The sequence below is a fragment of the Triturus cristatus genome, chromosome 1_2 (assembly GCF_964204655.1).
Source record: "Triturus cristatus chromosome 1_2, aTriCri1.1, whole genome shotgun sequence".
NCBI classification, from domain to species: Eukaryota; Metazoa; Chordata; class Amphibia; order Caudata; family Salamandridae; genus Triturus; species Triturus cristatus.
The window spans coordinates 295,356,055-295,369,274 of NC_140580.1; the positions used below are offsets into that span (position 1 = coordinate 295,356,055).

At 47.8% G+C, this 13,220-nt stretch overlaps 1 protein-coding gene across 2 annotated transcripts in view; it reads left to right on the forward strand.

Moving 5' to 3' along the window:
- Positions 1-13,220, forward strand: part of PLA2G12B (phospholipase A2 group XIIB) — a 200,494-nt gene that overhangs the window by 177,249 nt on the left and 10,025 nt on the right. For both annotated transcript variants that reach the window (XM_085603819.1, XM_085603820.1), the window contains exon 3: positions 9,082-9,247. In XM_085603819.1, the coding sequence (XP_085459945.1) occupies positions 9,082-9,247 (166 nt within the window). The remainder of the gene's footprint in view (positions 1-9,081; positions 9,248-13,220) is intronic.

Here is a 13,220-nt window from a genome sequence, read left to right on the forward strand (position 1 = left end):
GGTTGGTGAATCTTTGTATGCGAACCTGTGACATCCATATCAGTCCTGAGCATCCCAGAATAGCCTTAACTATCAGAGAGTCTGGAAATTACCAAAGCATCTTACCCAAGAACCTGATTTTAGTATATTGAAGCATGAATTCTTCCTTGGCGTGTCTGCTTTCATTTTCAACCCCAATTGATGACTCACCCTTTCCGGCAAAGCCAACCAACTCTCTCTCTCTAGTTTCCACTCGTGGATCCCACCCACTTTGTGTTCTATGAACGTGTACATTCTCTCATAACCAAACATTATATGCACCTTTCATGTACCTTTTGTGCATTACTTTTTGATATTGCAACGTTTCTGAGGCCTGTCACTGTGGTCATCCTACTTTTTTCACATGGGTTGGATTAGCTCCTGGTTCTGGGAGATTATTGCTAGCCAGTCAATATGTATAAGAAAATAAATACAAATGTTGCCATTGTCAACGCTTTTAACTAATAAACTAAAAAGGGTTGAGATGTTGAATCAACTCCATGTGCGTCTCAGTAAAGTAAACACTCATAAGATGAAATTCAGAGTCATAACCATAATGGTTCATCAAATTAAAGAATAATTACAGTTGGCAAAAAGGTAGTCATTTTGTCAAATTCAAATCAGCATCAATAATGCACCAAATAAGTGGAGACGCTATTATGGCATGGATGGGGGGCTTTGAAGGGGGAGAGGGGATACTTGGTCAATCTCATGGTATGTGGAAGGGATTTGGAGGCGGCTCAGGCACATGATGGATGGTGATTTCCTCTCTATTATGGCATTGTTAGGCTATGAGGGGCGCTGGGGATGGGGGGAGGAGGGTAGTGATGGGGTAGATTGTGTTGGACGATTCATTATGACATGCTTGTTATGTTTCGGTGTTGAAAATGCAAATAAAAATATTTTAAAAAATAATAATAATGCACCAAATAATGGCAATTGAGAGGTAATAACATAAGAGTGTCACTCCAAAGCAAGTAAATAGCCAGAACGGAAATATAGCTCAGCAAAGGACTAACATAAATCTGCTATGTGTCAAGGAAAGTCTCAGTATAAATCATAAAGACAAACTAGTGCAGAATCTGCAAATCTAATTATAAAGAAGCGCACACAGATTAACATCGCACCACAACCACCAGGGATCCGCGATTCCTGATGATGGCATGGCGGTCTGGGGAAGCAATATGCATGGCGGTGCTGCTGCTGCACCACCATGCATATTACGAGTTTCCCCACCGCCAGTCTTTTCATGTAGGTCAGCGCGCCATGAAAATGCTGGCGGTTGGGAAACAAAACCCCTATGCATGTGGGCACAAGTTGTGCCCTCCTGTGTGAATGCATCCCTAAACAACATGGAGTGCTCAGTCCATGCCGTGCAGGAACTTCCACTGGCAGTTCCCTGGTGGTGCATTTATAAGGCTCACTATGAGCCTTTACACTGCACCGCCATGCTGCCTGCCTGCTAGACAACAAAATTACTGGTGGGTGGGCGGCTGGCAGGTTTGGCGATGCGGGAGGGTGGCGGTGGCGTGGCGGCCCACTCCCACACTCGTAATCCAGCCCTAAGCTTCTTTCCTCTGCCTCCACCACGTATGCTCCTGGTGATCCTGTTGATAACAAAAAACTACAAAAGGTCTGGGTTTTCATTATGTACCTACAATCAATATCTGGCTACAGGGTAATTGACATCACAATTCTTTATTGCCCTGTAATGCTTCAGTACTCTCTTCTTCACTGGGAAGATAGTGCTGCCCACATATCGGTAACCACACGGAAATAGTAAAACATGTACAATAGTCACTGCTACATGTGATAAACTTATCGATGGTACGTATCTTGCCGTTTGGTAAAGTGTATGTTTTCTGATTGCTATTTCCCTTCCACCCATTACATCTTCCACACCTGTGGAAGCTGCCTTGTTCTTCCAACCAACCCTCGATTCTGCCTTGTGTACTAGTGTAGCTGTGTTGCCAGTGTTCATATGTTTGATGGTATTGGACTCCCTATTAAAGGTAAGCCTGACTTTGTTTGGGTCCCCCTTGCTCTTCACCTTCTTCCTGAGGAGGCTGTCCCCAGTCATGCTGTTGGCTTCTCCACTAGCTGCTTTGAGAACCTTCCCGGGTAACCACTGGTTCTAAACCTATTAGTCATCCTTTCCGCCTCCTCCTGGTATGCCAGTGCAGTACTGAAGTTCCGCTTGGCCCTGGGGAGTTCTCCAAAAGGAATACTCCACTTCAGTTTCCTGGGGGGATGGTTACGTGCGTGAAGCACTGTTATCTCCTGTGCTCTTGCTGAAAAGACTGGTGTGTACGGTCTCATTAACTATCGTGACATATACGTCAAGAAAATCCATCTAACTATCATGTATCTTGTGTGTGAAGGAGAGGTTGAGGTTATTATGTTAACAGAAAAAAGTTATTCTCTAAACAAAATCATTTTGAGTAGCATCATAGAGTGATCATACATAGCTTTGTCACAGAAAAAATGCCTGCATGCCTGGATCTCCAGATCATGGTCAATGCATATGTACGGCGACACCACATCCATGACGACTAAGGTATAATGAAAAATTTCCTAGCTAAAGTAACGGAAAGTTTCAATTCTATTAAGGATTCGGAGGCGAGGATTATGCCTTCTTTCTTCACTTTAATAACAGAGCAGCGTTAGGTTTAACAAAAGACTACATTTCCCATGAACCATAGGGAAAAGGTAGTCAGAAACAAACACATGGTAACAACCAATCCTCCTCCAGGAAACCACTGTCCAATCAGGGGCCAGCCAGCCCAACATAGTCCATTGTTAGTGTCCTTTCCTCCTCTTTCGGAGCGCGAAGACAGCACCTCCCGTCTCTTCAGGAGTCTTGCTTCTGAGTATCAGAGCCTGAGGACAATAGAAACATATTACCATAGGAAGAAAACTGCAAAAGCCTACCAAGAACATACATCGCAGTGTAAACCAATACAATAATTACAGTGTTAACATCAAAACTCAAGTCAATTACTTACTGAAGTACGGGGAGGGATCTCCTCCAGGAGTCTAGGGCGGGATAATCCTCGCCTCCGAGTCCCTAATAGAATTGAAACTTTCCGTTACGTTACCTAGGACATTTTTAATTCTATGTCAGGACTGGAGGCGAGGATTATGCTTGTTTAAAGCTTGCCCACAACCAAATGAGCCATATTCAGAATCGGTTTGAAGTAAAAGCGTTTAAATGTGGAGTCCGAAGACCAATCCGCTGCGTTGAGGATATCCTCCAAACGCGCCCCTAAACTGAAGGCTTTAGAAACCATAGCCCCTCTTGTGGAATGCACCCCAAACTGATGAAGGCTTATGCCCGCTTCCTGCATCACCCAGCGAACCCATCTGGCGATGGTGGGCGAGGAAACCGCTTTAAATGGCTTCCAGAGCAAAATAAGGAGTTGTCGATCCCCAGGAGGATGACATTCTTCCGTCATTCCCTCATAAGCCTTGAGGCAGCAAACCACACAGAGTTTCGGGGAATCAGAAAACTACGGATAAGAGATCAACCTGGTATGGCACTTCGTGCGTCTGTGTAACTTGAAAGTTACACCATCCGGGGTAAACACCGTACCAGAAATATCTAGAGCTCGCACGTCTGACACCCGTCTACAAGATATCAGGCATAGGAGCATGGCCAGTTTTGCTGAAAGTTCCTTTCTAGAGAGGAATCTATTAGGCTGCCAAGACAGAAACAGGTTAAGAACCTGATTGACATCCCAGAGCGCAGAATAACGCGGCTCCGGAGGCAGGGAAAGACAGATGACCCGCAACAGTCGACAAACCAAGGGATGGTCGCCCACAGGTGCCCCGTCCACCGGGACATGACCAGAAGAAATAGCCGATCTGAAGGCATTAATAGACCGGTAAGCCAACCCATCCGAAGCCAGTTGAGCTAGGAAGTTGACTAAATGGACCACATCTGTGACCACGGGATCGAAACCCCGTCGCAAACACCAATGGGACCATCTGCCCCATGCGGATTTGTACCTTTTGACAGTGCTGTCCGCCCATGCTTTAGAGATAAAAGTCTCAGCCTCTCGCGAAAGTCCAGGGGCTTCCCATCTACCCCGGAAGTCCGCCACGCCATGAGCCGCAGTGAGTTCGTGGATAAGAGAGGATGTGGAGTCCCGTCCGGACCCATGAGAAGGGTCGGAAACTGGGGGATTAGGATTGGAAAATCCCAGGCAAGTTCCAGAAGAACCGGAAACCAAACTTGAGACTTCCACAGCGGGGTGATCATGACCAGATCCGCCGCTTGCCTGCGAACCTGCGCTGTTGCCCTCGTGATCATCGCGAAGGGAGGGAACGCGTAATCCTGCTCCCCACTCCAGTCCTGGAGGAACGCATCCGTGGCTGCTGCCAAGGGGTCTGGTCGCCAGCTGAAAAACCAGGGAATCTGGTGATCCAACAGGGACGCAAAATGGTCCACCGAGAAAGGGCCCCAAAGGTTGTTGAGTCTAGCTAAAACTGACGGGTCCAAACGCCAGAATCTCTGAAGTGGCATGATTGGAAGTCTGCTTCCAGATTGCCTTGCCCCGGAAGATACTCCGCCGTGACGGAGATCTGACTGTCCAGACAGTACTGCCAAAAACTCGCCGCAAGGTCTGAGAGAACTTTTAACCTGGTACCCCCTAGGTGATTCACGTAACAGACTGCCGAAACGTTGTCCATCTCCAGGAGCACGCTGGATTGCACTGAATCTTTCGTCCAGCCTCGTACTGCGAAGGACCCCGGCAGAAGTTCCAAACAATTTATGTGTAACTTCTGTTCGTCGGGTGACCACAACCCTCCTGTAGAGAGATCTCCGCACCTGGCGCCCCAACCGAGCCTGCTGCTATCCGATTCTATAATCAAGTCCGGGTGGAACCGAAGATCGCTCTGCCGTTCCACGCCTCCATATGGTCCAACCACCATTGAATTTCGGACCTTGCCTCGATGGACAAGGCAATCTTGTGAGAATATGGATACCCCTTGCGGAGAAAGAACGCTTTGAGGCGTTGCAGAGCCCTGTAGTGGAGGGGGCCCGGGAAAATGGCCTGGATCAACGAAAGAGAAGGCCCACTACCCGAGCCAACTGGCAAAGGGACACCCGTTCCTTGACAAGAACGCGTCGCAACTCGTGACAAATTTTGGAGCCCCTCCTGGCCGGGAGGCAGAGAGTGGATGACGTGGAGTCTATGACGAATTCCAAGAATGTAATGGTCTGAGTAGGTTGTAACAGCGATTTCTTTTTCTTGTTTATTACAAACCAGAGATTTTAAAGCAGAGATACCGCCATCTGAAGATGTTGCGTCAGGCGGTGCAGACAAGAGGCCATCAGGAGAAGATCATCAAGGTAGATGATCATCCTGACTCCCCTGGCAAGTAAATATTTCACCACTGGCTTGAGGACCTTGGTGAAGCACCAGGGGGCCGACGAGAGCCCGAAAGGCAGGGACATGCACTCGTAAGTGAGGTGGCGCCAGACGAATTGCAGAAACAGACAGTGGGGCGGGAATACCAGGACCACCAAATAGGCGTCCTTGAGGCCCAAACAAACCATCCAATCGAGGGACCAAACTACATCCCGGAGGAGATGGATTCCCTCCATTTTGAAATGGCGGTACACCAGCCATCGATTGAAGTCGCTCAGAATTATCACTGGTCTCTTGCCGCCATCGGTCTTGTCGACCAGAAAAATGTTGCTCAAAAACCCTCTGGGGTGAGGAGTGGTAAGGGTGATAGCGCCCTTTGGGAGAAGGGAAGACACCTCTTCGTCCACCAGGAGGGCGTCCTGTGCCGTGTTCTGGTCAACCAAACCTGGAAGCACCCTGCCAACCGCCCCCCTATGCCTTATGGGGAAGAAGGGAGAACTCTCACCTGGGCTAGAGGCTGCAGCTCCTCCCCAGAATCCTTTCCAAGCTGTCCTCGCGTGGAGTAGAAGTTCCCGAAACGGGATGGTCCTGGTATTGTGCGGAGCCTCTCTGATAGGTCTGGCGCTGTTGATGACCGGCCAAGCGGCCCCTTCCTCAGCCAGCCCAGTGAAAAACACGGGGGAACACTTTTTTGATAGTAGATTGGGCTCTATCCAACGAGATGAAGGTGTTCACAAACTTGCCGAGCTCCTTCACAAAGGGCGCGCTGAACAGACCACCCTGGGCAATGGCGCCCGCCTCTGAGTCCGCCAGGTCTCCTCATTTCGGATCAATTTTTATAAGGAGGGACCGGCGGCGCTCGGTGGAAAGGGCACAATTGGCATTGTCCAGGAATATCACAACACGCTGTGCCCATCCAGAAAGGGTTTCCAGAGAAATGATGGAGCCGGATTCCTTTGTTTCCTCCACCATATCTAATATTTTTGTAACAGGCCCAAGGGCATCCAGGAGCTTATCCTGGCAGGTCCTCCAGGATCTGTCTATCCCCTTCTTTGGATCTCGGATACATTTTTGAAGAAAAGTGGACATCCGGGGATCAATTTCAGGAGTAAGGGCTACCTTACCCTCCAGATTGGGACGGGAGCACTCCACCCGGAGGCAGTTGGAAGCTTTCTTCTCAAGAGGGCGCCAAATATGAGCGGCCACGTAGGCGACTACCTTATCTGCTGGTGACCACTCGGAAGACCGAGGGTGGACAATATCGTTAGGATCCAGCATATCTGAGGTACTCGGGGGACCTTGGGAAGTGCTAAGGAGAGATTGGGGAACCTGATCAGCAGGTGGAAGAGCCAGAGCCAGTGGGGGGGCACCCCTGCAGGGGCTGCAGGACAGTTATCAAGGAAGGCCTGCCTAAGGCGGTCAAAGGCATCCATATCCACCCCCGCCTCACTGGAGCGCTTGGGTGGTGGAGATCCAAGGGGATCTTGCAGAGGAGCAGCCTGAGCCTGTGGGGGTGGTGCAATCCTCTGAGACAGCTGGGCGAAAGCCTACTGAATCTGATTGGAAAATCTGTACTCCAAAGGAGATATGGCCTGATCCACCGCCCGGTAAATGGGGGTGTCCACCTCCTCATATGAGGCATCCCCCCAGGGCATGTCAGCGAGGGGGTCCTTCTCCTCTTGATAATCATCATAATATTCCATATATATGAGAACACAATCACAACGTGCAGTGCGACAACAGTGGACTAACCTACTGGGCCAGGAATAAGGCCTTAATCTGGGCTGGATGTCAGCCTACACTTTCTTGCGCGGTATAAAACCGCAATTAACCGGGTTCTAGTCCGGGGGGATAAACTGCTGGCAAAGGAAAGTATAGAAAACACACACCCCTTTAACAGGGAGAAACTGATCTGGGAAAAAGTCCCCTAAATGAGCGCCAACCGGCAGTACAGGACCTCAACGAGGTGTTTACCAGACAGACTGGGAGGTACAGATTCTGCCCCGTACTGGAATAGGCCTGGGAATAGAGTGTGGATCGGTAACTGGGCAGCGTGACGCAGGAGAAATCAACGGTGCTTCTACACCTTCACAGGCGTTCGCCTCAGATCAGGTCTCCGACGCGAGTGCGGGCGCGATGTTTTAAAACCCCTCGGAGAGATCCAATCCCGCGACTAGCCTCCACAGCCTCCCGTGCCTCCTGGCAGCGGGAGGTCCAAGGAGCGTCAGCCAGCAGGGGCCGCGTAGGGACGGAAAACCTTGCCCGCAGCTCCCCCTCAATAGCGTAGCCTACCCGCTGAGAGAGAACACAAACAAACAAACGCGCCGAGCCCATCTATTGTGTGCAACCGCCAATCAACCAAAAAACATCACTGGGGAAAAAGAGCACAATATCAACTCACAAAAGCCAAAGCACAATAGCACAGCTTGTTTGAAGCGCTACAGAGCAATCGATAATAACAGCAAAGCTAACCTAGCAGAATAATAGCACAATAATGCAGACAAAGCGCTAAACAGTTAAAAGAAAAACTGAAGAGCACTTATCTTGCTGTGTAGCAGCGAAGAAAGAGGAGGAAAGGACATTAACAATAGACTATGTTGGGCTGGCTGACCCCTGACCCCGATTGGACAGTGGTTTCCTGGATGAGGATTGGTTGTTACCATGTGTTTGTTTTGACTACCTTTTCCCTATTGTTCATGGGAAATGTAGTCTTTTGTTAAACCTAATGCTGCTGTTATTAAAGTGAAGAAAGAAGGCATAATCCTCGCCTCCAGTCCTGAAAAAGAATCTGATTGCCAGGGTATCCCACCTACCTTGGTGATGAAGTTGGTGCTCTCCCTGCAGTAAGAGGGTAGAGGGTAGATACATATGGCAACAGGAAGAAATCAAGATAGATAGTAGTGTGCTCAAGAAGACTATTATTTGAAGAGATAATTGGTCTCCCTAGTGGCTCCTCCCTGTTCTTATGGGATTTTGGTAGCATATAAAAGCAAGATGCTACCAGCTTGCTCACATGTAGACATTTGTATTCCTCCGTACTCAATAAACTCCGCTCTCTCCAATCTCCCAAAAAAGTGTGGTATTTACTATAGCCTTATAGCCCGCCGTAGCGGGCTATACCGGCTATTAAAGGCCCGCTGCAGCGTTCCGCGAGGGACTTTAATAAAGCAGCGGGACTTTAATGAAGGGCTATAAGGCTATTAGAACATTCTGCCACTAGAGGGCAGAATGTTCTAACAAATTAAACAAAGCTTTCAGGGAGCGCCAGGGGATTGAAATCCCCTCAGGCTCCCTGAAGCCTTTGTTCACAGCCAGAGCTGTGAACAAAGAAACATTGGATTGTTGGAGCTTATACCAGCCATTATAAGCCCGGAGCACTCCATTGTTTTCAATGGAGCTTCCAACATTCCAATGTTCTAATAATGGTTAACTTATATTTGTCACAAGTGGTTGTCTCATTACTTGCTGCTGTGTTTGGCTGCCGTACCTATTACATCCCCTCAAAATGCCTACGATTTATACAGAAACAAAGTGTACTCTGCTATCCGAATCAGGTGCAGCTGGTAGTCTTCTAATAATTGTATCGTCAAACAAATTAGACCATCACAGCACTCATCACCATCCCTACAAGTCCAACCGTCGATTTTCTGTTAACCATGTCTCTTTCTCTCTATTCCTTTCTTTTCAGCTTGACATGGGAATTCCTGCCATGACTAAGTGCTGCAATCAGTTGGATACCTGCTACGACACCTGTGGGGCCAACAAATACCGCTGTGATGCCAAGTTTCGTTGGTGTCTCCACTCTATCTGCTCTGACCTCAAGAAAAGCCTGGGTTTTGTCTCCAAAGTGGAAGGTCTGTATAATGTAAAATATAATATTAATGCTTTTAAAAAAGAATGTGTAATTAAGTAATTTCATTCACTGGCATCGTTTTTATTCAACATTTCAGAAATGCTATAGTGTAGACAACGTAATATTTAAGTGACACAAAATCAGAAAACATTTATGTAACACAGAAATTTTGAGCACGGATACACGTAGAGCTGTGGTTTTTGGTTTGTCCAGATATTGGCATGCACTGTGGTTAAAACAAACGTAATGCACTTTATGATGGACTTCGATCTCCCACAAAATTGATATGTACTGTAGATTAAGCGCACAACAAGCACTTTATGATGAAATCTTTTATTAGAAGCATGTTTCATGGTTTTAAATGAAATGTTCTTATCTATGTTACTTATTCGACCCTCTTTTATTGTATAATCTATGTGCTGTGTACTTTTATGATCTTTTATGATCAAAATAAAGTGAGAATGATGATGATGGTAACACAGAAATTCCCTTTGATACACACTCGTTAGGTTTCAGCTGCAAGATCCCTGTGTCTGTGCCCTGCCCAGTGCTCTGCACGATTATGGTGTGTTCCTTACCAACAGAGTGGTAGGTTTTGTGGGGTGTCCAATATGGTACTCCTGTAAAAGTGGGTGACTACTGTCCCATCCTCAGACCACAGCACTGCTAGGGGTTGGTGTCAGCTGATTATAGTAATATGTAAAGATTTTTTTAACTGAATCCAAGTGGGTTGACTGCTTGCTAGCTGCCCCCCATAAGTATGGTTGTCTGTCATTTTAGATGACGAGAGTGGTTGGTGCATGGGGGCGTTCTGAACGCCCCGCTTCAGAAACTACAGCGGGGGTAGGGTTCTTCGTGAGCCTGTTCTGTGTGCAACACTGCAGACAAAAACTCACAATTAATACTATATGGCAATACTAGTATCAGTGAACGGGACCAGAAAGATACATTTAAGAAAATGGGGAAAATGATAGCGATGATAAAATTAGAGAGCAAGCAGCAGCGAGGAAGAAAGAACGACGGGTAGATAGAAAAGTGAAAGAAAGAAGGAAGGTTGGAAGGAAAGGTGAAGGGATGAAGGAATAGTTCTAAGAAAGAAGAATGGATAAAAAGTGAAAGGGGAGATGGATAGATGGTTGGATGGTTGAAAGGATGAATTGATAGTAGAATAACTGGAAAAAAGAGTGTGGATCAATGGATGGCCAAAGTAATAAATTGATGGTTAGATGGATTTATTGATGGATGGCTAAGGCAAAGGATGGTTGGATGGATTGATGCATGCTAAATGATGAATGTGTGAATGGATGGTTGGATGGAATGATCCATGATGGAAGGGTGAACGATTAAATAATGGATTAAATAATGAATGGATGACGGAAAAGAAAAGTAAAATGGTGGATATCAGTGGGTGAATGAAGGGATGAAAGGATGAATGGATCAATGTTTGGATAGAAGAGTCAAAGGAGTATTTCCAGGGAGTGTTAGGCTCACTTGGTTTGGTTGCATGGTGCTATCAGCTCTATGGTTCAAAGTGGGGGTATTTTAATTTTCTGGCTACTCCCTTGATCTCAATTGCCAAAAGTATTACGTCAATTACATTTACAACTACTACATTGTCAAAGTAAGTATATATGCAGTTAATAATAGTAAGTATATTCTTACTGTGAGAATGGTCGGTGAGGTAGTGGATGTGATATTTCTTTACCTCAGTGTAGTCACATACATCCCCCGTGACCGTATGTGGAGTGTGCTTCAGTGTGCACTGTTTAATTTGAATTACCCATCCAGAAGAAGGGCCTTTGGTAGCAGTGGACCAAAACTGAACTGTGCCCAGCAGAATGTCACTGTGTGACCTAGATAGACAACGGCCTTCTGAACATACCTGTGGCCTGAAAGCATATCCAGGAGGCACATCCTTTTCAGTAAGACTTTTGTTGTCTGACTATTCCCTGCATCCTGTTCTTTATGCTGAACAGTGCTTAGTTTGTTAAAGAATAAGTGCTGGGACCCCAAGTTTTGCTCAGAAAGTCTGTAGCCTGTGCTAGCTAAGGTTGGGCAGTCAAATACCAGACTGCATAATCATGAGTCCACCTCAGGCCTCTTTGTCACATCACCATTAACTTTGTGCCTCTTTATCTCTTTCATGCAGGTTCTTTACATCCTTGTCTTTTTTTTTTCAATCTTCCTTGTCCTCCTCCTTTCTCCTTGTTGTGGTTTTCTCTTTCTTGCTATGGATCAAAATCTGTTTTGGACAAATAAGTACTGGTCCCCAAAAAATAGTGCCAGTGGACACGGCTAGACAAGCCTTCTATTACACTGGACATTTCCTCAGAGGCCCTTGGGGACCTGGTTTGAAAGCCCAGGGACACTCTGGGTGCCTCCATCACTCTCCCCAGCTCCCCAAGAATAATTACATCAGGCTGGGGGATGCTTCAAGTGAGAGAGAGAAAGTGGGGAATCGGGAAGGTAGAGAGAAAGCAATTAGAGAGGGAGAAGAAAAAGAGGAGAGAAGGAGTGAGAATGGATGGAAACAGAGACTTAGTTAGGAGAAGAAGGGGTGTGCTGGTTTTTGCCAGTGCTGCTTTTGGCTCCCCAGTACTCCCCTGCAATGGGCCCCACCTACAACCACGGGCTCAAAGTATGGATTGATACTGGAAGCAGAATCAGACTATCTGGACACAATAAGTAGATGACAGTATCACCAGGGCACAAGTCGGGAGTACACACAGGTAAGTAGTGTCTACCAACTATTTTCACTGGGTAGACACCGTCTACCCTGCCAAGAAGCTGGGCCCCATAAATTATGCTGAACTTGTACTGGTGTAATTTTCAGACACCAGAACACATTCAGAACTTTGTCTGCTTTCCATTCCCAGCAGCAACTTGCAGGCAGGGATAGTTTCTTTTTATTTTCTCCTCCTGCTCAAGCGTTAAGGGGCCCTCATGCCTCCTTTTGATCCAATATCTTCCTGAGCCTTGCACTTCGATGCAAATTCAACAGAGGGGAAACGAAGGCACACAGCTTATCTCTTCACAGGTATTTGTGAGAGACATATTTTTGACTTTGTTCAGTCTCTCTATATAAGACATATGTGTGCACTGTAAAAATGTCGGATGTGGGGGGAGGAGCCTAGCGCGCATCCAAGATGGTCGCGTGAGCACAGGGCTCCCCGGACCCTTTCTGCTCCTCGGAATAAATCCTGAGAATATCCTGATTTGGTGTATGGAATCTGAGAGATGAAGACCAGCTGATTATATATCTCTTTTCAAAATTCTAATCGGACCTGGGAATCCTGAGCTATCGTCGCCGGAACTTTTGGGACCCACCCGACGGAGGTGGCCGGGGTGAAGGTGACCCGTGGGGCCGGGCTGCAATTGAACAACAGCGGCCTCAGCGCGGTGCCAGTTACCGATTCAGCACTTTCGGTTTCGGTTTTGGCCTTCAGGAGATCAGCTGGCGTGCGTGCTCGAGGTGGCGAGGTGCCTCCTGGGCCTCTGCCCGAGGTTTGCTTCCATCTGCTACTGGCGGGTCCGACGCCTCCGACCCCTACACCGACAGCTTGTGGTCCTTTCGCTGGCACCCGCGCACCCCTTGATCGGAGGTCCCATTGAGTGACTGCGCTCACATGGCGGGCAAAGGGGGTCCGGAGGGGCGCAAGACCAAGGCTTCACTGCGCGGGGGAGCGGTCCAGAGCAACAACATGGACCGCTATACCCAGGGCAGGGGGTCCCCTGGCGCTGCTGGCCCTTCCCCGGATGCTGCGGGGGGAGGCACGACCGTCGCTGCGGAACCTTCCCTACAGGACATTATGGGTGCCATCGAGGGCATCAGGGAAACTATCGCGACGCAATATGAGGCCCTGGCCCGTAAGATCGACACTGTCGCGATCGACGTCACCCTGATTCGGGCCGACCTCTCTAAAACCAACGAGAAGGTCCAGGCCCTTGATACACGGACCTCCACCCTGGGTGCG